The sequence below is a fragment of the Tachypleus tridentatus genome, chromosome 9, assembly GCF_004210375.1.
Source record: "Tachypleus tridentatus isolate NWPU-2018 chromosome 9, ASM421037v1, whole genome shotgun sequence".
NCBI lineage: Eukaryota > Metazoa > Arthropoda > Merostomata > Xiphosura > Limulidae > Tachypleus > Tachypleus tridentatus.
The window spans coordinates 157,998,517-158,022,418 of NC_134833.1; the positions used below are offsets into that span (position 1 = coordinate 157,998,517).

The following is a 23,902-nucleotide window of genomic DNA, read 5'->3' on the forward strand; positions in this document are numbered from 1 at the left end:
TTTAAAATGCTACAAAACAAGAGCAGTACCTTGAACATTTAAATAATCATACAAGAGAAAAGTAACGTTTATATCTCAAGTAGTAGTGGGAAAACGCACATACAATACTTACCATAATAAGCAGATGCATGAGGGATTATCCCAAACCCGTATACCAAGGAGAATACAAGACTCATCTGGATGGCAAAACCTCTTAGAATAATCTGGTTCTGGTTGCAAGGGGTGGTCTGTATTACTCCTCCAGAAAAACATCTCAACCTTACTTACTAGGAAGAGGTATATCCACTCAGTCTCATACCAGTGGTTAAACTAAACCAAAAGGAACTCTCCATATCAACCTACCAGCAGCTTGGAAAACATGGGTTCTCTAGTTACTTTACTATAACAAAAATAGGGAAATTTTCAGAATAATGAAACACCAAAGGTGTTCAAACAGAAATCATTACACCTGTATGAGGTCCCACACTGCTGGAATGTACAATGAGTTTACAGCAAAGGAATGAGAAGTACTAGTTAGGTGTCAGGACAGGCACAGATCTGGTGCTGTCTTTTTTTTTTCTCTCCTGATGTACAGCCTGAAGGTAAAATATACACTGCCATGGCAGTCTTACAGAAACCAAAACTCAAGAAAAAGCATTGACAAGAGGTAGACTTAACACTTTGGGGTACTTCTCCACTCAATGTGGAATTATAGACAGAGAGAACTATTTCCTATCAGGTAAAACCAGCATGTTGCAGGTTCCATATTTTCCATAATATAGGCATATAGATATTATATGGTAATTGTGAAACCTGCAGTAGAAAGAAATAAGTAATAACTCATTTTCTAGGATATTATAATAGCAACTTGGAGACAAAAACAATAAGTATGTGAAACTGTTATGTGGTGTAAGTAATGTGATGTAATAATGCCAAGGGTCAATAGGATCTCATCCAAAGGATGTTACTTGCTAGAAACAAGAAAAGTCAGGAGATGATAAATTTGATAGGAAGAGAAAAGAAAAAGTCAAAAAGTATCATCAACCTTAGAAGAATGAACTAGTCACTGACATTCCTTGTATGACATCTTGATGACTCTTGACACTGTTCATCACATTACTTACACCACCTTATTATTTCAAGAGAAAGATGAATCTCATAACCAGAAAATACCTTGTCGCCTGTTTTGGAAGAGCAGTATGATTGAGATACTGATGAACTGTCTCTATAGGACAAAAACACAATTGGGGATCAGAATGGTCATACAAGGAAGGAAATGGGAGATAAAGTGAAGTATAAACATGGGTGGTAAATACCAACTGGCTTCAGAGTCAACATTGTTCATTATCACAAGATTCATCCAGGCCTTAATCATACAGATAAGGTTCCATGTTTCACTGTTGGAATTACATGGCTGAAGATTCCAAGCTAGATCCACAGTGTACTGCATGATATAATTGTAAAATAAGAATATGATATAAAGAAAATCCAACCTGAAAGTTACAAAATAATGTATGTCAAGCCTCTGGAATTATGAAGGAAAGGCCAGTAACACTTAAGTGGACAAACCCTCACTCCAACCTAAAGAAGAACAAAATGCAACAAACCAAACATAGAGTTACAGAGCCAATTCATGCCTCGCTCAACCTGAAAAAACAAGAAATTATCTGGCCTGGGATAAAGACTAGAATCCTAACTCCTCATCCTGGGGAACAAGTCAACACCTCCTGCTCCTTGAATTATAAGGAGGATGTGGAACAAACAATATTCAACCAATGGATCACAAACTTGACACTTCAAATGTGGAATTACAAGGAGTTCAGGATTCTCTTTCATGATGATGGAAAGTAGGAGATTGATCACACAGTACAGTCCTGATTACACAACCAGATAGTGAATTGTTATCCTTGAAACAGAATTAGTAGGATGCTCCTGTGTAAGCTGGATCAGTTCCAGAGAAATCCATGCAAGGTTAAGTGTGAGAGGGTATCCAGCAAAACAGACCTCAGTCCACCACTCCCATGCTCCACTAAAAAAAGGGAAGTGTGTGTCACACTGAGGAATCCTGAGGAATGATACACTAGAAATAATGCAGTAGGTGAAGCACTATCCCTAGTTTGAAAAGCAAATCAACCCTGACATGTTCAATTTCAGGGCAAACATGGATGTGAAGTACCTTTACGCTTTATTCATGATAGTCCATGAGTGGCAGTCCAGTATTGCAATTATATTTGATATAAAACAACTGCTCACCACCCAGAAAGTATCAAGGTGGTCTTGTGGAACACCCCATCTTAACAAAGTACATTACTACCAGATATTTAGTTATTAGTCTACCCACAGCTGGAGCAAAGTTGGAGACAATACTTAGGATCCAAATGAAATGATCTCTGAAAAGGAATAGAATAGTATAAAAGAAATGAAAAGTTACTCCCTCTGTCACAAATGAGCTGGGGAAGGTAGAATAGCCACAAATGAGGTAGCAAAAACCCATATAAGGAGGAAACTATGAAATCATCCCTTAAGTAATGTCCGATTTTAGGTTCAGAAAAAGAGAAGGAATTTCAAATGCTTTTAATACTATTTAATCAATAATGTATGTTCCAATATTATTAATTACTTCATGCCAATAATTCACAAGCTTCTGAATGCCACTTCTATAAAATTCTTGGGGTTTGGAGAAAAGAATGTAGAAAGGGTAGTTTTGACATCTTCATGTGTTCCAAGCTCTTTTCCATCAAGATAGTTCTGCAAACTTTAGAATAGATGATAATCGGATGGGGCAAGGTCTGGAGAATAAAAAGGATGTGAAAGTTTTTCCCAGTATAGCTCTTCAATCTTTGCAAATGTGATCCTTGCTGTATGGGGCCGTGCATTATCCTGGTGTAACACAACACCTTTACAACTAATCAAAGCAGGCCTTTTTTCTTTCAGTGCAGCATTCAAGTGCTCTAACTGTTGACAACAAAAGTCTGATGTAATCATTACATTGAGTGGCAGCATCTCAAAGTGGATCACACCAACAATATCCCAAACACTTAACAAGAGTTTCCTAGGATGGAGGTCCATTTTGAGCTGTGCTTTAGCCAGTGTACCTGCACTCAGCCATTGACTGCAGTGCTTAACATTGTTATAAAATATCCATTTTTCATCTCCAGTTACTAACCTGTCCAAAAAAGGTGTGTTACATTCGTGAGAGTGTAGAGAAATGCAAATGTCCACTCTTCCTCTTAGGTTGACTTCTGTCAAATTATGAAGGACCATTTTCCAAATTTTGACACTTTTCCAAGCTGTTGAAGATGATGGTGAACTGTTGAATGGGTTGATTTAAGCTTCTGTGCTAGTTCTTCAATTGTTACAGCACAATCTTGATTCAATGCAGCCAGCAGCAAGTCATCATTAAACTCAACAGAACATGGCACATCACTTAAGCTGTAGTCACCTGATCTGAACTTCTGAAACCACCTTCAACATTTTCTTTGAGAGACTCCGCACCATAAACACTTTGAATGTTTCATATAGTTTCTGCTGTACTACTGCCGTTTTCAAACTCATAAAGCATTATATACCTAATGTGCTCCTCTGACACATCCATTTTCATAAGGGTTTATTTGATCAATGATCTGAAAAAGTGGAGTTGGGTTAGTTTCTTTTATTTGTCTGAACATTTTTATACAAGTCCTACCACATATTTTAGTCATTAAAGCCTTCTACAAAGGCAGATATGATGATGCACTTTGTATATTAAATGTTTGGACATTACTTATGGGATGACTTGATACTAATGCACCTAAAGAGTATGATATATAGGTATTATGTGTGGTCCATATACGAGCATGTAGAATTTATTCCAACAGGTGATGCAACAGAGCTACCAGAGACATTGATATTTGTTGAACTTAACCAGATGTGACCTTACAAAGTCTCCACTCTATCAGTGAAAGACCAGAGAAGCTATGTAAACCAACTGACAAATCCAACTTGTCAAAGTGACAGGGGATAAGTCAAGTGATACCAAAGGTTCCCATTGGATAAATAACCAGAGATGTGAGCCCTGAAACACTTCGGTACATGCCATATGGGAAGGCCTGAACAGGGTATAAAAAATAAAGATGAACAGGAGAGAAAGCCTCATGTATTTCCTTAGCTGCTACAGTTTTAGACAGAAAGGGCCTATCTGAATACAGTGGAAAGTAGTTGGAATGTTACAGTGTCACATGAACAGGAAGTGCAAACACATTTAATTGTTGATGTCCACCAGCCAATGATTAAAAAAACATATGTTTTAAGTGAAAAATAATACAGAGAACATGGCCCAAAAAGTTGACACAATAATGCACAGAGAACCACTGTAATATTTCAATTAGGAATTTGAAAAGAGCAATGAGGAAGCATAACCCTAAATTATTTCAAAATTAATGACAAAACCGAGGACTCAAAACTAGACTTCTTTTAAAAAAATGAAAAGTATATGATAAGGCAGCCTGAAACAAGGCAAGAGATGAAGGCACCAATAACAATGCTAAAAATTGAGAGAAATGTGGCATTATGGGACATAAATGGTTAAACTCAAGTTTGAGAGATCAATGATGATAATTGTGGAATATGATATTCACAAATGAAATGTTTATCTTGCAGAATAAACAAAATTACATGCAACAAGAGATAAAAATAAAACAACTTCAAATTTGTCACATGATGTTCTCAAGCATTTTATTGGGTTTTTTTTTTCTCTGGATACTATTTTGTAACATCGAAAAGAGATTACTGGAGCAAACAGCCTGATCTGAAGGTTTATTTTGTTTTAAAATTTATGAGCAATTTAAAAAAAATGTTAAAAATCAAAAATACAACTAATAACCAGAACCTTGAAAAATAAAACACAATTCATAAATATATTGTTAAACAGGAAATATTTCATGAAAAATTCCATACTGAGGAAGCAAGTAGGTCTGAAATAAAAGAAACTAGTTTAATTCATCTTTATAACAGGCAGACTGGGGGATTAGATTTGATTAATCACTTAGATACATATAGACCAATGGCACTGGTCACTAAACACATTTTCAGTAATTGCAACATGAAGATTGTACTGTAATCTGCATTTAAAGTTAACCATTCTGAATTAAAAGAAATACTGCTACAGTTCTGATGAAGTCTTCAATCAATAGAAAACAAACTACTAGTGGTAGGTGAGTAAATTTGCCCACGTGTGTTTCAACGAACAAGGTTACGAATCAACATCTTGTACTCAAGACAGATGTTTTGTACATCAGAACACCAAACTAAAAGATAAACTATGTTTGTGTAACTTTAGCTTCAAGATTTATCATTCAGAAAAGTAATGTTTCTAAGACCACGTATTATTATTTGTGATTAACAGCAAAAAAAGTTATAATTTGTCCATACTGAAAATGTACTTCTGATAGGTACTTACCTCTGCTCAGATACATAGCTATTCTTGTTCAGTGCTGCCTTCCATTTGCAAAAAATTATTTTGCATGCCACAGGTCTTTCATTCCATGCACCTCTCAATTCACATTGTTTAACAGATTCTTGCATGCAAACTATCATGTTACAAACCTAAACCAATAGAAGCACCACACACTCACATGACTCCCTATATGCTCTTCTGCCTATCTCTTCAAGTTAAGACAGAAATTGATGCACTGGATAACAGTGAGGAGGGAGGATGAGAAGTGTAAGCCAAAGTAAATACCTGCTGGAAACAAACCTTCAGCATAACTATTACTATAACTTTTGACACAGCACTTTACTTCTGCTCACATACACAAACAGAATCCCACATGAAATAGGAGGGACAGATGCAAGGGATAATGTAAAAGCATCATTTGAAAACATCTAGATTGAGGGAACTCTGTAATAAGAGGATTATAAGTGAGAGACAGTACCACTTCTGTACCAGATATAGTCTTAACCCAGATGTGGAAAAAATGTAACAGATCTAGGTGGAAAATTGTGAGGAGCACATCCTAATAGGAGAGAATACAAACTGGATTGTGATCTGAACCACAACATGTAATAATTTCAATCTCCTTTATGGATGGAATGTTTGTAAATTAGGATTGTGCCCCATGAAGTAGAGCAGTTAGAGGATGACAGATCATACATGGTAAGTCAACTATGTACACAATTCGACTGCCAGGAATGACATACTTATGGGGTAGAATGAGGAAAATGCCATCAGTATGTCAACTACAATCCAGAACTCGACTGCCAGGAACTGACATTAACAGAGAATCATACTCTCTTCACCTCATGTTCAGCTGACCAGAAGGAGAAATCCCACCACCAATCTGTGAACAGGGAACATGCGAGTAGACTGATATATCAAATATATACACATACATATAAATATTTTTATTTATTTATGTAATGGGGAACCCAACCTCTAGTAAATAGAAGCATGAAAGATGCCCCTGTAATGTGCTATATCCAACTCAAATCAAACAGAACCACCCCAAATCAAGTAACCTCTTCAGCATAAAGACATTGTGGGGTAGTGCAAGAGAAGAAAACAGAATAACCAACAAGTACAACCACTAAGACCAACACAGTAGAAATGCAAATTCACTGAGGGACCAGCAACACCATGATCACACATGTGAAAACTTATATTGATTGCTTCAGCTCTAAATCCAAAAATCAACCATTTGAACCAGCTTCTATGCAGGGGCAGGATTAGGGATCTCAATCAAAGATGTGAAATGCATTTATAAGTATATCATGTCAACTGGTTCAGGTCTAAAACCAAAACTCGACTGTTGGGAACTGACATCCATTACAATGGCTCACTCTAAAGCTACAACATGCCCTTGGACAGAGATAAAGCATCTATTTTGAGGACATCCTATCATCTACAGCAGCATAACACTACTGCCCTCCAATCAACTGAATGGAGTCATTATCATTTGTATTGTATACCCCTCATTCAGGAGAATATCTTCATGGTCCACCACTACAACAGCTTGAAACTAGAAAGTGATAAGGGCTCTCGTACTCCACTGGGAGAAACAAAAGAAGGAAAGATGCTGTAGAGAGTTTAAAGGAGCATTCACAGTGAAGACAATGGAATGGGTAACCACAAACTGCTATTTTGAAAGTCAAACCAAACCTAACTTATTCAATTTAAGGAATGGCAAAGATGGACAGTGATCCTCTTCTGCTTTACCCATAATCAAGGAAATTACAGAAAAAAAAAAGTCTACATTAAGAATGGAAATAGAAGTTCAAAATCATAAGTATAGAAATTCTATTCATTCCTAAAAAAATAATATATGTGTGTGTGTGTGTGTGTGTGTGTGTGTGAACAAAGCATCACCAAGAAAAAACACAAGAATTTGTTCAAATGTTAGTACTCATGGGAAGTACTGTGAATAGAGTATGTGTTTCTATTGCTGAGCACATCCTACTGGTTGAAGGTCTGATGATCATTAAATCACAGGTTGGTGAAGTTCATGTTGACATCTTTAGGGGTGCGAGTTTTGTCAAGGCAAGTGCGTAAACCACTCTGATGATGTCTGAATATTTATCATAGTTTATATGTATATCTCTAGTGTGAAGGTCACCAAAGTTAGAGAATACATTAAACAATCACAGAATTTTTTTTATATTTTTATTTGAAGAGAATAATGTTTCAAGCTAATGTTCTTCGTCAGATCGTGCGGCTTAGAACAAAAGAAGCATGTTGACAATTGTTTAACCAATGCTTTAATTCTGACATTTTAGTCAGTGAACTAAATATTTCTTTCTCTAAACAGGTTAAAGTCATTCTTGCAATGCTGTTGTGACCAAGTACCCAATGCTTGAGAAATTACTGAAATCCATTATTTAATGCAGGTGTTTTATTATCAGTAATTTTCACATCTTTACTTGTTCTAAGTGACCTCTACTTCACTGTCCACATGTGAGGGTCATTGTTAAAATTTCCAATTCTGAAGAATAATATCTATGAATAACCATCTATATTATATGATCAGACTAATGAGGATTCATTGTATACCCTTTTTGAATATATTTGCACATTATAGATAAGGTTATTCAAAATACTTACCTCAAAAAACTTGACAAAAACTTGGCTTGTGAATAATGGAGGGTGCTGAGCTGCAAACTCTAAAAGTGCCAATGCACTCTTCCTTCTTTCTTCAATGATTTCTCCTTCAAAGCGTCCTATTAGAGACAATAATCATAACCATGGCAACTTCCCAAATAACAATACATAAATACAATGAAATGTTTAGTTCCAATACACCTCTTTCTAAACTTTTGCAAGTTTGACTCGTACAATAACAAACAGTATTTTCACCTTCCAAACAGCATTGTGTATAGAGTGGGGAAATTAGTGGTTTTAGTTTATCAGTTAATCACCATGTTCATTAGTTAATCAGATCCATCCCAACCACCCATATAAAAAAATAAAAAATGGGACACTTTCTACCATGTACTAACACAGTATTAATATGTTGTTTTTTCCCCAATTTTATAAAAGTAATTTGTAAATTACCTTTATTTTCATATAATAGACCTCTTCTGGAAATGAACAGTTGCATTGTGTGAGAAAAATATTTATTCACTAAAATGTATCTTGCTACAGATTACAGATTGTGTGTCATTCTCTGATCAGTGAATAAATTGATAATGTTGACTTAATACCACCCCATGGTCACCATTCTGTTTGTTTTTAGGACCTACAGCAAGCAATCCCACACTGACCATTTGTACATCAGATAAAATGATAATTAAATAATGAAAACATGTTTCACTATAACCAATAATGGTGAAAACAACATGAGAGCTTTGGCCAAGAAGATCCATGTTTCAAACATGTACAGGAGATGGCTGAATCTTTTTTTTTTTTTTTTTTTTTTTTTTAATTTCATGCAAAGCTACACAAGGGGTATCTGCACTAGCTGTCCCTAATTTAGCAGTGTAAGGCTAGAGGGAATGAAGCTAGTCATCACCACTCACCACCAAGTCTTGGGCTACTCTTTCACCAATGAATAGTAAGATTGACTTTCACATTATAACTCCCCCACGGCTGAAATGGTGAGCACGTTTGGTGTGACAGGGATTCGAATCCATGCCCCTCAGAATACGAGTCGAGAGCCCTAACTACCTGGCCATGCCAGGCCTGACTGAATATGCCTCCCAAATAAGTTGAAAAAGCCACCTAAGTTAATCAGATACTTAGTGAAGGTCAAGACAGACCTGAAAACTTAATCAGTTAATCCAAAGGAGAAGGGAAGTTGCAGTCAAGGATGGAGCAAGAAGGAGTTGGTTATCCATATAGTAGGGGCAATGGAGACCCAAACAAAACCCCAAATGGAAAAACTTGGAGCTGAACAATCTTATTGTCATGGACAAATTTGATAAAGGTAAGAATAAAGGGACAAATCAGATAAAGGTAAGAATAAAGGGACAAATTTGATAAAGGTAAGGATAAAAGGAACAAATCAAATAAAGGTAAGGATAAAAGGACAAATCAGATAAAGGTAAGGATAAAGGGACAAATTTGATAAAGGTAAGGATAAAGTGACAAATCAGAGCATGAATAAGAACATTCAAAATATTTACTTTGATCACTCACAGCCTAGAAGAGAACTTTCACCTCATCTTGAGGAAACGCAGTATCCTGAGCTGAGAGATGGCCAAAAACAATGAGAGAGAGCTGTGACAAGGTGCCAACCTTCTAACGTCTTGGGTATTACAAAAAGATGGAAGTAAAAATCAACAGAAGTGTAGAAGACCTGTTCTATACAATTTATAATAACTACTTCTAGGTGCATAATACCTGAGAGAGGAGGAAAGACAGCCAGAGAAGGAAAATGAAGAGGATGTGTGGTGAAATACAAAGAAAGTCCATGAAAAACCACCTGTGTGAGCCAAAGAAAATCTACAAATGGAATACACAGATGCACGAAGAGGGAGAGCTGAGCTCCCACTGGACCAGTGCTGTGAATGAGAAGCTTGTTTGGACCCACTGGACCAATAAAATAGTAAAGTCAAAGTAATTAGAGAAATATGCTGACAAGTAGCTTTGGGTAAAGTTACCAAATTGTAAAATAACACCTCCAAAAATATTGTCTTCAAGGAATGATGCCAGAAAAACATATTTAAGATAAAAGTGAGGGAAGCAAACACCCAAAATTAAGGCTCCCAACAAAGCAAGTATTAAAAATAGACACAAACTTAACCAGAACAAGTTTCCCTTGTATATATCTGACAGGGTTATGATATAAAGATGTGAAATGAAGAACACAAGCACAGAAACTGAGTAACTGAAGCACAAAGGCGAGTAGATGGAGAGTGAGAGACAGATAAAAAAGGGGGCAAAGAGAAGATACTCAAGTATTGAAAACTCACGCAACAACATATCCCAAGATTCAGCAAAAAACACTTGAAAAAGTAAAAGACACAAACTAATGGTATCCAAAAAGTGGTTAAGTGATCCTCATCAGAGAGAAGAGACAATGATAAGCATGGAAACAATGTAGATGGAACTGTTGAAAAACAAGACAAGCTCAGCTGAAATACAAGAAACAGAAGACCAGGAATCCTGGATCTGTGATCAGAATGGAGCCAACAACAAGATGAACAATAAAAATAATAATACTGACCTCCAGCATTGGATGACTCCTGTTAAGGAGTGTCAAAACTTCAGGTGTCAAAAATCTGGAACATGAATGTGTAATTCAGATCCACAAAACTGTCTAATTTGTTTCTATTTTTATTAAGTACAGTAGTACTTAATAGTTGGGGTCGATAAATGTTTCCACATTATTCCTGAGTTGAAAATCCATGTGATAAACTGACCATTCAAAGTATCTGTTACAATATATTACGTGCATATAATATAAGACCAATAACACACTTAAAAGTTATAACAATATCAAAAGTTTCTAAAACGTGAACTTTTTGATCTGCTATCTACCTACCTACCTTATCACATCATCGGGGATAGTCTCTAGACAGCTTTGACTATTCACCCACTTTTAATATTCCAATGAATATACACAGATTTTTGAAATGAAGAAAATAATAATAAATATTGAATTATATATGTCGTAGCTAAACTTATTAATAATAAAAATTTTAATTAACTTCTTAATGTATCTCTGTAACAAAGGTTGTCATACGTGAACTTTGACCTTCCCATATTCTGTATGCATGAGGTTAAAGTTAATTCATCCTCAGCAAGGGTACCACATACTGTTAAGCTGTTATTAGCTCATGGACAAACTCAGTTAAAAGAACATGTAATTCAGTAACCATGGTTTTCTGGAACAGACAAAGAATGACAAGTATTACCTTACAATTACTTTTTCATTAAAGCAGTCCTACCCTAAGTAACAATGGTTGCTTTTGTACTTGTAATAAGTAAGCATTACATCAACCTATACTATTATCTAGGCATACAAGGTAAATACGTGTAGCAAGTATCACTGTAAACAGTTGTGTAACCCACAGCTACTAGGCATACACTCACATTCTCGCGTTGCGTGCTAGCAGAATGCATGCACACCAACAGAACTTGTAATAATACCTTAAATTTCAAGTACTTGGAATGTTCAAAAACAGTCATAATTGAAAACCTAATTTCAATTAGTTCATTATTTACATGAATCACAAGTTTAATAAATTAAACTACAAGATATTGATTTAATGAAAAATATTAATGAGAAACTCTAATGTTAATTAATTGATTATTAGATTTCATTAACCTATTTAATCAATTATTTAATGCAACACTAATCAATGCTCACAGTTAATTCATTAATCAAGCTATCTGCCCAGATCTCCAATAAAGCAGTTTAACATATATTATTAGAAAGGTGTCTTCATTATGTTTTCACTCAGCTGATTCTTTAATGCCAGGTATAATGAAACTCCACTATCACACAATTATGACTGTTGTTACTAACACTACATTAGAGATTTTCTAAATAATAACTTTGCAACACTAGTATACATCATATTGTTAAATATATACCTGAAGCACATTAATATACAGTTTTCCAGGTTATATAAATAACTTTAATTACACATACATTACAGTATACCAGAACCTCAGTCACCACTTTCTATACATGTGCACATTACAATACACCACAACTGATGGTATTCATCCAAAACAATTTCAGTATTGGACAAAGAAAACCTAAAATTTACCACAGATTGTCTCTTACAGTACATGTAATTTTAACAAAACTCTACAAGTTTAATTTTATACTCAGAAATACATAAAAAAATGTTATAATACAGCAGGGTAACACATAATTAAAAAACCAAATTATCTTAGTAACTTACACATATTACACTTCTACTCTTAAATTACTTTTCCTGAGACAGATTCTTCTTAATTCACTTCCATAAGAAATACTTAAATTCTTAAGACTGTAAAGTATTTCTTAAAGGAGACATAAATCACATTAAAGAAAAATGTAAAAAAACTCACCAAAAAACCTGGACTTAGCAAATGGAGGAAACTTTCCCTTTAAATGAAGATTACGGTGAATGGTTAAGAGAGCTTTATGCAGTACTTTGAAATCATTATATCGTTTCCACACGATTACCTGAAAAAATGACAAAACTAAAAGTTGTTTCATTTCTAGATATTTTCCAATTCAACAACATTTGTAAGTAAAAACATTCTTTTTTAAGGACGTTGAACCAAAATCCATTTTTATTTTAATTTAAGCTTTATAATCTAAATCCAGTCAATATTTATTGAACAATCTCTGAATGTTAACCAGAAATGGTTAGAAATCACAAGACAGAGAATGTACTTTTATGTTACTGTTATTGGTTACTTGAAGTTTGTAGACAGTTTGACCTCATGTTAAATTCAGGTTAGATGAAAAGTTGTGGATGTCTGCTTAATATTGAACATGATACTGAGTGACTAAATTGGAACACAACATAAAATGACAAAAATCTCAGCATTCTTATAAAGTACTTATAAATATTACATATGTATTCTTACTGTTTCAACAGTCACATATTCGGTTCACTCAAGTAATCTGCACAAGTAAAATTAGTGTCTGTCTTTTCAGTAGCTCTAATACTGAGTTTTTATTAGATGAGTCACTGTACTTTCATTTGAAACAAACCACCTTACCACTGTAATGTAATTCTAAACTAAATAGTAAGTAGTATATGGGAATGTTTATGAATCCTTAAATACAAGTGAAAATGAAATGTAACAAGTACAAGTTTTGAAAAACCAATAATTTTACTAGTCTTCTACAAAAAATTAATGTAATAAAAGATCTACATTTTCAAATATTCAAATAGCATAAAAATATCTATATTTAGATGCTCTTGAATACATTAATATTACAGATTTTTATACACACAATAAAGTATAGCACAGAAATACTCTACATAAACCAAAATATTTTCTTCTATGACCTGGAATTAGTGATTTTGGTTACTTAATACCCAAAACTAAATACTCAGCAAATATTCCATGACCTACAATATGAGTTTCATAACTTGTTAGCAATACCTATCATGATGTTATTTTGTGCAAACTGTTAGAAATTAAAAGTACTGATATAATAAATGATTTCAGCCCCATTCAGGCATATTTCACACATTTATAGTTTATGTAAGTTTTGTACTGCAGTATTCATGAAACATGGTCTTACCTGAGAGACACTTTCAAAAGAATTCTTTGGAAAAACCTAGAAAAAAAGTGTTTTACAAAACTTAATTAAAGTCATAATCACAAGCTAACAGTTGTTAAACAATCGAGAACTTATCAACAAACACAATTCTCCAACACTTGATGCTTACTTATGTGATGGACACTTAACTCTAAAATGCTTAAAGCTACAAAAACATTATTACAAAACACTTCCATTAATGTCTCAAACAAGTTATACCTTTTTCAGCCATGTTTATATGACTTTAACTGTAGAATATCAGACTTAAATTTTCAATCATTAACACTAGGTTGCAAGGGATGATGGTGATCCCATGCTAATATTCTAGGGTTAAAGTAAAAAATACAAAAATTGTAGTGTTTTACTGATATTGTATTTTAATTACATAACATGTAGACACTTGTCATTTGAATTTATGTTTATATCAATATGGATAAGAGAATAATTAAAAATGTTTTTCCACATTTCTGTCCATTTCACTTACTAAATTACTAAATTTGAATTACTAAATATCACATAAATAACAAAAGAGAATATAATCAAAAGTCTTGTCACAATTAATATAAAACTTGTTCCTACTACATTAATGTAAAATATAAACAAAAATTACAAGCTTTAGAAAGATAAAAATATGGAAAAATATCTACACCAATCTCCATTAAAAATGTATTAAGAAGAACTGGTAGTTTTTTTAACATCTGATAAATAATTACAAGTTTGCATTCACTCTTACAAGTAATAATCCATAATGTACTTGTGGCAAGATTAAACATTAGGAAAAGAAAAAAATGTTAGAATTTAAAATAAAAAACAAAATTTCTATCCAATCATCAACTAGGCCAAGAGTTTACATATGTTTATTTCAAAAATTGGCTATTATTATTATATTAATATATTTCATATTAGTTGTACATGCAAGAAACTTAAGGTACAAAATTTAAACTGACACATAATGATGTGTGTGTATATATAGTATACAAACAATAGAGAAACGTTTACTTAAATTACTGTCAACAAAAACAAAGTGAAAATATAATCCTGTCTATGTACGCTTATCCTTGAAATTTATCCTTAAAATATGTCTGAAATGTAAAAAAAAAAAAAAAAAACAGTTTATTATCCTAAATGTAATAGAATAAATAACAAACTGTCATCAAACGCTGATACACTACCAGCAATAGTGATACTGAAAGCAGTGGTCTTCTAAAATTACTACTATTGGTATATATTTCAGCCATTTTAATCAGAAAACACAATAAATTCACCTCACTAATAAATTGTTTGTTTTTTTACTTACCTTTGATATAACTTTATATATGGTGTGACCTTTCTCATGACTAGACGGTTCTGTGACATCAAATACTCGAACCCATGGATCCTCTTGTGTTTTAGTTTTATATACAGCCATATCTTTCTAATGCTTTATAAGTTCAGTTTATATGTTTCAAGTGATATCATAAGAAAATATCCTGACCCATAGATCAGGATATCTATCAACAGTTCTCACAAAATAATCTAAAACTATTTATTTAACACATTGAAATTCACCGTAAGCCGCAATATAATTATCGAAATTCTAAACACCGACCAAATATAGCGCCACCATATTAACATAAACTAAAATATCTGAATTATGGATAATTTATTTTTATTTTACTTCTCATAATCAACAACACTATGTATTTTATATTTATTCATAATCTATGGTAAATAGATGTATTTTTACTTTCTATCATAAATATGTTGTTTAAGAGAAAATTCACAATATCGAACGAAAATTAGCGAAATTAAAACCTAGAATAACTTGGTAGATTTGGCGCGTTGTATGTACAAATACAACCTACCATCTGTTCACTTATTTGAGAGGCTAGTCTTGCATGTAAATCATATTGGTAAATCATGATTTTTTTTCGTTTTTAAGCTGTATTTTCAATTTTTAATTTACATGTTTGCCAGAAGAAGCTGCTGAAAGTATAGTAACGCTATATTTAGAGAGTTTATAAAAGTAGTCCTGAAATACCTAAATTGTTCGTGATTGTTAATGATATATGCAAAACATATAGAAACAAGATAAATATGAGAATTGAGTCACTGAGAATTTTTTAAACTTGTTCAGTGATGAATAAGTTTGTGAAGAACTCAGACCAGTACTAATTATCACATAAGTACAGTTACTTGATTAGCTAGTAGTCAAATTGTACAAATACGCTTATTTGTTTGTTTGTTTTTTGGAAATTCGCACAAAGCTACTCGAGGGCTATCTGTGCTAGCCGTCCCTAATTTAGCAGTGTAAGACTAGAGGGAAGGCAGTTAGTCATCACCACCCACTGCCAACTCTTGGGCTACTCTTTTACCAACGAAAAATGGGATTGACCGCACATTATAACGCCCCCACGGCTGGGAGGGCTGCATGTTTGGCGCGACTCGGGCGCGAACCCGCGACCCTCAGATTACGAAGCGCACACCTTAACGCGCTAGGCCATTCCAGGCCTGCGCTTATTTGTACGTTGGTCGAAGTACCATTAGTGAATAAATTTATATTCAAAGAAAAAAATGTTATTTGTGAACAAGGGTCTACAACAGTAATCAAATGATAATAATCTGTAACAAACATCTCGGAAGACACGAACTCATTCGCCATCAATTTGTAAAATAAACTTCATATTATTTTCACTAAATATTTTTAAAACATCACTCAAAGAAAGAACGCATTACTTTAATAACGGTTTTAGAAACAGGTTTATTTTGATGAATCAAATATATAACTTTACTTAGTTTCAACATGACAACCAGATCCAGAAGCGTGACTGAAACTTTGTTAGAAATGACATAATAATTAAAAGAGAGTAAATAAGGACGAAACAAAATATTGAAAAAAAATAACAAGGAAGAGATATAAAAAACAGTAAGTTTTTGTTTGTTTGTTTTGTTTTCGAATTTCGCACAAAGCTACTCGAGGGCTATCTGTGCTAGCCGTCCCTAATTTAGTAGTGTAAAACTAGAGGAAAGGCAGCTAGTCATCACCACCCACCGCCAACTCTTGGGCTACTATTGTACCAACGAATAGGGGGATTGACGGTCACATTATAACACCCCCACGGCTGAAAGAGCGAGTATGTTTGGCGCGACGGGGATGCGAACCTGCGATTCTCAGATTACGAGTCGCACGCCTTAACACGCTTGGCCATGCCGGGCCGCAAAAGAGTAAGGAAAATCAGAATATGACCAAGAAGAAAGAGATAGAAAATTAAAAGAAAGCCAAGAGATAAAAGAAATGAATTTTCGAGATCTTAAAAGTGTGTGTTTTTTCTCAAGTGAGAAACCAATTGACTACGATAGAAAAGTGCCAGATGAAACATATCAGGCTCACTTTGAAATAATTTCAAACACAAAATTATTCATCTTACTGACCATTTAGAATGGTTAGCTTTAAAGATCGAGCTCTAGTTGCTATCTTATCCAGTAATTTCAGAGTAACACACCAGAAAGAAGTATTAAGAGCAAAGTTTCAGAACAGAATATCGAGAAAAAATATCTTAGATGTACTTTCAAAAAAATTTGGAAAGATTTGATCGATTATCTTATCCAAATGCGAGAATTATATTGAGGCAAAGTAGGTGTACATTTTTAGAAAAAAACATACAATTGTTGATAGAACTAGAATCCATTCAAATCGCTGATAGACAGCTAAAAACACCATACTGGAAATTATAGAGTTGCCAAATAAAATAGTATTGAAACATAATCTTTCTCTGATGATAATCTAAAGTAGACAGAGAGAGTAGTTAGACAATTAAGTACAATAATGAAGGAAATAAACCACGAAACAATAGATGTTTCATGTTTAACACGAAAGGATGTATTCTCAGGAAATGCAAACCAAATTAAGGACCAACAGCTGTTCATACACCAAGCAAATAATGAGTCCTTTGAGCCTCGTCAAATCACAGAAACAACAAGGGGCTAACCAAACGACGGGAACTAGTAATGGACCAAAGTTCAGTTGAGAATAACTCACCCGCTCCAAATGAAATAAGAAGTTCGTTATTCAAGAAGAAGTCCACGAGTCTATGGGCTTATTAGTTTGAAGTTTCGCCATATGTTGATCGACGCTGTTTCATTTTGATCTGATTTGGTAATGAAAGGTGGGAAATTATCTCCAAGAATAATGAAAGAGGACATAAGTGGACACAGAGTGCCAGCAAAAAGGAAAGTTTGAAGTTACCTGATTGATGGAAACTTCTCTATGCAATATGGTGTGTGGATATCTTAAGCAATTATCATGACCCATAGATCTTCATCAACAGATCAGCATCTGCTAACGCTTATAATCAATTAATCGATCGATTAACCGTGAAATTGTTCACGTAAGTTTATTTTTACGTTAGTACTATTAACAGGTAAATTTCTGTTGAATGTTGAAAACGTTGTTTGTGAACTAGAGCCTATAACTCTATAAAAGTGATAACAGCCTGTAATAATGTTAAAAAGTAATAGCTACAGTAATGTGAAACTGTTAGGAAACCCTATGAAATCCTGCGTATTTTTGTAACATTTTTGGATATATAAATATTTAATCCTAATTTTAACAATACTGAGAGATTATAGGAATATAATTAAACAATTAAAACTGAAGAAAAGACTTTTCAAGATCTTCTGTAAATGTAATTCTACAAAAATGCATATTCGAACTGAGGAAAAAGGTAGGACACCCTACCCCATAATAGTTAGTGTTACCCCCTTTTGCTGAAATAACTGCAGTGAGACGCTTCTTGTAGCCATCTACCAGTCTCTGACATCGGTCTGAAGAAAGTTTGCCCCACTTCTCAAAGCAGAATTTTTTCAAGTGTGAGATGTTTGAGGGGTTTCTTGCATGTACAGCCCGTTTCAAGTCATCCCACAGCATCTCAATGGTTTTAAGATCTGGGCTTTCACTCGGCCATTCCAGAATTCTCCATTTCTTAGTTTTCAGCCAGTCCTTAGTGGATTTACTGGTATGTTTTGGGTCATTGTCGTGTTGCAGGGTCCAGTTCAGCTTCAGCTTTAACTTTCTTACAGATGGTCTCACATGATCCTCAAGCACTCTCTGATACACAGTAGAATTCATGGTGGATTCTATGATTGTGAGCTGTCCAGATCCTGCTGCAGCAAAGCAGCTCCAAGCCATGACACTTCCACCTCCATGCTTTACAGTTGGTATGAGGTTCTTTTCCTGGAATGCTGTATTTGGTTTACACCAAACATGTCCTCTGCTCTGGTGTCCAAATAATTCAATTTTGGACTCATCTGTCCAAAGAACATTATCCCAGAAGTCGTGGTTTTTGTCTACATTCTCTCTGGCAAACTTCAGTTTGGCCTTGATGTTTCTCTTAGAGGGCAAAGATTTCCTCCTCGCACACCTCTCATGCAAGTTACACTTGTGCAGTCTTTTTCTGATTGTAGAGGCATGCACTCTCACATCAACAGTAGCCAGAGCCTGCTGTAGGTCCCGTGATGACATGTTAGGGTATTTGGAGACTTCTTTTAGCATTTTGCGGTCTGTTCTCGGGGTGAACTTGCTTGGACGACCAGACCTGGGCATGTTGGCAGTTGTTTTGAAAGCCCTCCACTTGTTGACTATTTTCCGGACAGTGGAAAGGCTGATTTCAAAATCCTTTGGGATCTTTTTAAATCCCTTACCAGACTTATAAGCTGCTACAATTTTCTTTCTGAAGGCCTCAGACAGCTCCTTTGCTCTCACCATGGTGCTCACTATCACTTCAACAGTCAGGAGCACATCAAACTAAATGTCTGAGGTTTAAATAGGGCAAGCCTCATTCAAAATGCTGAGTAACGATCTTCTAATCATGTGCATCTGGTGTGATACACCTGTGTGTGAGTTGAACCATTTTAAGTGATCATAAATGTGGGGGGTGTCCTAACTTTTTCCTCAGTTGGAATATGCATTTTTATAGAATTAATTTTACTGAAGATTTTGAAAAGTCTTTTCTTCAGTTTTAATTGTTTAGTTATATTTCTATAATCTCTCAGTATTGTTAAAATTGAAATTAAATATCTATATATCCAAATATGTTACAAAAATACACAGGCTTTCATAGGGTGTCCTAACTTTTTCACATGACTGTACATGAACTGGACTCGTTATTTCCCTGGAATGATAAGAAATAACCTGCTTTATGAAAGAACACGTTACAATACTATTTAGCCTAGCATGGCTATTTGGTTAGAGCAATCGACTCACAATATGAGGGTCACGGGTTTGAATCCCTCTCAAAACAAACATGTTCACCCTTTCAGCCGTGGGGGAGTTATAATTTTAGGTCAATTATACTATTCGTTTGTAAAAGAGTAGCCTAAGAGTTGGCGAGGGTAGTGATAACCAACTGCCTTCTCTCTAGTCTTATACTGCTAAATTAGGGACGGCTAGCGCAGATAGCCCTCAAGTAGCTTTGCGCGAAATTAAAAACAAATATCAATATTTAAAAATGACTAAAATAAGCAATAAGTACAGGTGTGTTCAATTTGAATGTTATGTCGTTTTATTCTCAAAAATAAAAGGCTTACAAATAAAAAACGAGATTTCACAGTATTTCCTACGTTAAAACGAACGATTCTCCTTTTGTATTTTGTATTTGTAAACGTTATGTTTACATGGCCTAAAAACAAAGAAATAAAGACTATAATAAAAGAAAGAAATACTCAAATGTTTCTGAAAATAATCAATAAGTGGATATTTGACATACTTTCAAATTATAAAATCTGATAGCTTCCAGTCAAACGTTTTTATTTAAAAGTCAAATTTAACATTTTTTTTCAAATTATTATATCGATATTGATGTTTTTGGTGGTGGTGTTTTTCTGTGATTGTGTATAAAGCATCACAATTGGTTATCTTCGTTCTATCTACTATGGAAAATCAAACCCTCAATTTTAGCGTTGTAATCCGCATTTCCTGTATTATTCTAAAATTAAATGAATTTGGAGTTTTTCTGCACAATATATGACTTATCTCAGAAAATTCTTTATAAATAACAATCGATTGTTTTTTATATATTAGAAGAGACTGTTTGTTTGTTTTGTAATTAAGCGCAAAGCTATACAAAGGGCTCTTTGTGTTTTGATCACCATGGGTATCGAAATCCAGTTTCTAGCAGTATAAATCCGCAGACATAACGCTGTGCCACCGAGAAGCTAAAATTGAAGTAATGGACTGAGGGAAGGCAATTTATCAGACACCGATCGCTGATTCTTGGACTGTTCTCAACCAATAAATACTGAGATTTTACAATATTTTACAAAACAACAGTTTGGTGCAGAATTTGATTATGTTGTAGGTATAATGCAAGGAAGAAGGCCAGCCTTTGTTTTTACTGTATGTAGAGTGAGGCAAAGTGACCGTGTGAGTGAGAAGCATCTGGCTCTGGCCCTTTTATTCTTAGTCTAGGGACTTCTAGAATGTTCTAACAAGCTGAACATATGAAGGTTTCATGATTTTCGGGTGATTAGGTTAGCGTGGGAATGAAGTAAAAGTGGAGCATTTCTCTACAGTTGTACTGAGAACAATATATTTGGAACTTTACACCATTACAGTTACAGTTGATATTTGAAGTTACCAAAAATGTAAATTTCACGACACAAGTCTATTGTAGTGAGTTAATTGTGTGGTATTTCATATAGTGCTGATAGCAATAACTCAAAATCTGGAGGCGATGAATAAACTGTGACTACATTTTTGTAACCAGACAGTCCTAGCGTGGGTTTGTTGATAAACGTGAAACAAATAGATAATTAATAAAGTCAACTCCAATAAAACATTTCGAAACATTAATTAATGATTGGATAGAGAGCGATTTTGAATTTGTTTCAAGACATTGTAAAATAAACAACTGTCCCGAGGGGGCACTTTCAGACATGAGATCATCTCGTATTGCATATTACATTAAAACACAGTTATGTAAAATCACCATTAATTATATATATATATATATACGTATAGCAGATAACAGGTAGAGTGATTCTGATAATGTAGGTGAGTCATGTGACTTCCGATGGCATAAGTAAGTCGCGTTACTTCTGTTTCTTATCGCTAAGTGTAAAAATTTGAACGTTGGTGTACAGTTTCGCCTTCTTGTAGCAACAATAATTTCTGTTGTTTTTCATCCCAGTTATGTGAGACAAGGCATAAATCGTCTTAGAAATTAAGTCTTTGGATTAAATAACTTCACTAAATGCAAGTCCTTCGTTAGTTGGCATTAATAAGTACAGTAAAGTTGTCTGTTGTGGGACAACTGTTCATAATGTGCTGTATTATCTACACCTTTTGTTTCCTGGTGCTAGGCCTAATCACTTCTGGTGACTGCGGTGTACTGAAACAAAGCACGATCAGTAATGAAATCAACCTGGATTTGGCAGATAGTCCTTGGAAAGTTCCGGCTGATGTGATCGTCGAGAGTGATGGTCAGTTGACAATCGAACCAGGAGTTGAAGTCCTCTTCAGTCCAGCAGTGGGAATCACCGTGAAAGGCACTCTTATCGCCAAGGTAAAGTACGTGATATTTAAGGAGGGCGCTTTATCATAAGTTTGTAAAGTAAGGGTTAAAATCAATTATATATTACTATACTTGAAGGTATATGCAAGTTAAGCTATTTATGGGGAAATTTAAGAACTCCTTGAAAATGTTCGCCTGATTCAAGATACGAAATAATTTCATGATGTTCAAATAAAAATTTAATTCCTGATTTATTCGCAGTAATTAGAAAATTTTGCTTAAAAAAAGGCAAAAAAGTAACAACAAAACAACACTCGACTTAGTTTTGGAAGTGGTAGATGGATAAAAAAAATCGTTTGTATCGGATGTCGATGCAACGTTACACAAAGGATATGTGCCTTAGCAAACTCTTAACTTCGAACTAGCAGAATAGAGTCAACATGGCCTACTGCTAGATCTTGGACTATTCCAATACAATAATATGATTTAACTGCCAGTCTTATAACGTAATCCACAGTTCTATAAGTCAGTCTCTACCCCACGCCTAGTACAAGTTAAAGAACATTTTTAATTACTTTAATTCATCTTTCCACAAATTTTACTTCTAACTATTACTTTAAATTCTTTACATTAGTACTTGTTACTGTTGTGAATAACCTTAAGAATAAGTTTTGCCTAAATATGGTTAAAAGGAGCCAATAGGAGAAGTTTATTTGGTGACATCATCGATCTTGACTATTTATCATAAACTCTGTTGAACATTGACTTTAGATATATCATAAGCGTTACAAGTCCTTCAGTGATAAGTCTGTGGGTTTATAACGATAGAAACCGGGTTTTGATATCTATGGTGGACACAGAATAGGTAGTCCATTGTGTAACTTTGTGCTCAGCTACAAACACATCAACATAATCAGAAAAAATAGTAGACTATCTGTGCTTTGCTCACAACGGATATTAAAACTCAGTTTTTAGCGTTTTAAATTTGTAGACTTATTGCTGAGCCATTTGAAGATCTAAAGGAAGACAGTGGTGTCCAACTTTTAATCAAAAAACCTGAAAATGATTTTTTTAATAATGTGAATTCATTATTCTTTATGATCAAGCTTATGTTCACATTCATGTTTTCCAATAAAATATTTGTTAAAATATTTGGAAGAAAAGTTAAACACTACATTTAATAATAAAATATTTGCCCAACAACGCAACTTGTATTTCTCATGACTGAACCGAATTGTGTGATAAGTTTTATCAGTACCATTACACACACACAAACACCCTTTTAAGATTTTGTGACTTGACTTTTGTAGTATCCTATCTACATACCAACTTCAGACATTGTACGTGGACTTTGTTCGTTAACATGATTAACACAGAAAAAAAATCGGATTTGGATACCTGCGGTTGGCACAGTACAAAAAATTCACTCAGATGTTGTATTTGAAAATCTGTAGAACGTCTAACTACAATGTATAATATAGTCTCCAACTTCTTTTCCTTCGATCCATTTTAGGTGGATAAGTTAATCGACTGACCTTAATTATTAAACGTTCTCAGCGGTAATGAGAAGTTTGGGCATTATTTATTTAAAGGTTGACTAGGTGGAGACGGTGAAACAGTTAGCTTGTGTTAATGGTGGAGACGGTGAAACAGTTAGCTTGTGTTAATGGTGGAGACGGTGAAACAGTTAGCTTGTGTTGATGGTGGAGACAGTAAAACAGTTAGCTTGTGTTAATGGTGGAGACG

The 23,902-nt window shown here is 34.4% G+C and overlaps 2 protein-coding genes across 2 annotated transcripts in view; one reads left to right on the forward strand and one right to left on the reverse strand.

Moving 5' to 3' along the window:
- The window catches only part of LOC143226773 (ribosomal protein S6 kinase delta-1), a 32,675-nt gene extending 17,423 nt beyond the window's left edge, over nucleotides 1-15,252 (reverse strand). The window contains exons 1-4 of the mRNA XM_076458170.1: nucleotides 14,965-15,252; nucleotides 13,650-13,685; nucleotides 12,455-12,572; nucleotides 8,054-8,169 (exon numbers count right to left, since the gene is read on the reverse strand). Of these exons, the coding sequence (XP_076314285.1) occupies nucleotides 8,054-8,169; nucleotides 12,455-12,572; nucleotides 13,650-13,685; nucleotides 14,965-15,075 (381 nt within the window). The 5' untranslated portion in view covers nucleotides 15,076-15,252. The remainder of the gene's footprint in view (nucleotides 1-8,053; nucleotides 8,170-12,454; nucleotides 12,573-13,649; nucleotides 13,686-14,964) is intronic.
- Nucleotides 15,253-21,732: 6,480 nt separating this feature from the next.
- The window catches only part of LOC143226777 (protein bark beetle-like), a 35,360-nt gene continuing 33,190 nt past the window's right edge, over nucleotides 21,733-23,902 (forward strand). Inside the window, 1 exon segment of the mRNA XM_076458176.1 lies at nucleotides 21,733-22,207. Within this exon segment, the coding sequence (XP_076314291.1) occupies nucleotides 21,965-22,207 (243 nt within the window). The 5' untranslated portion in view covers nucleotides 21,733-21,964.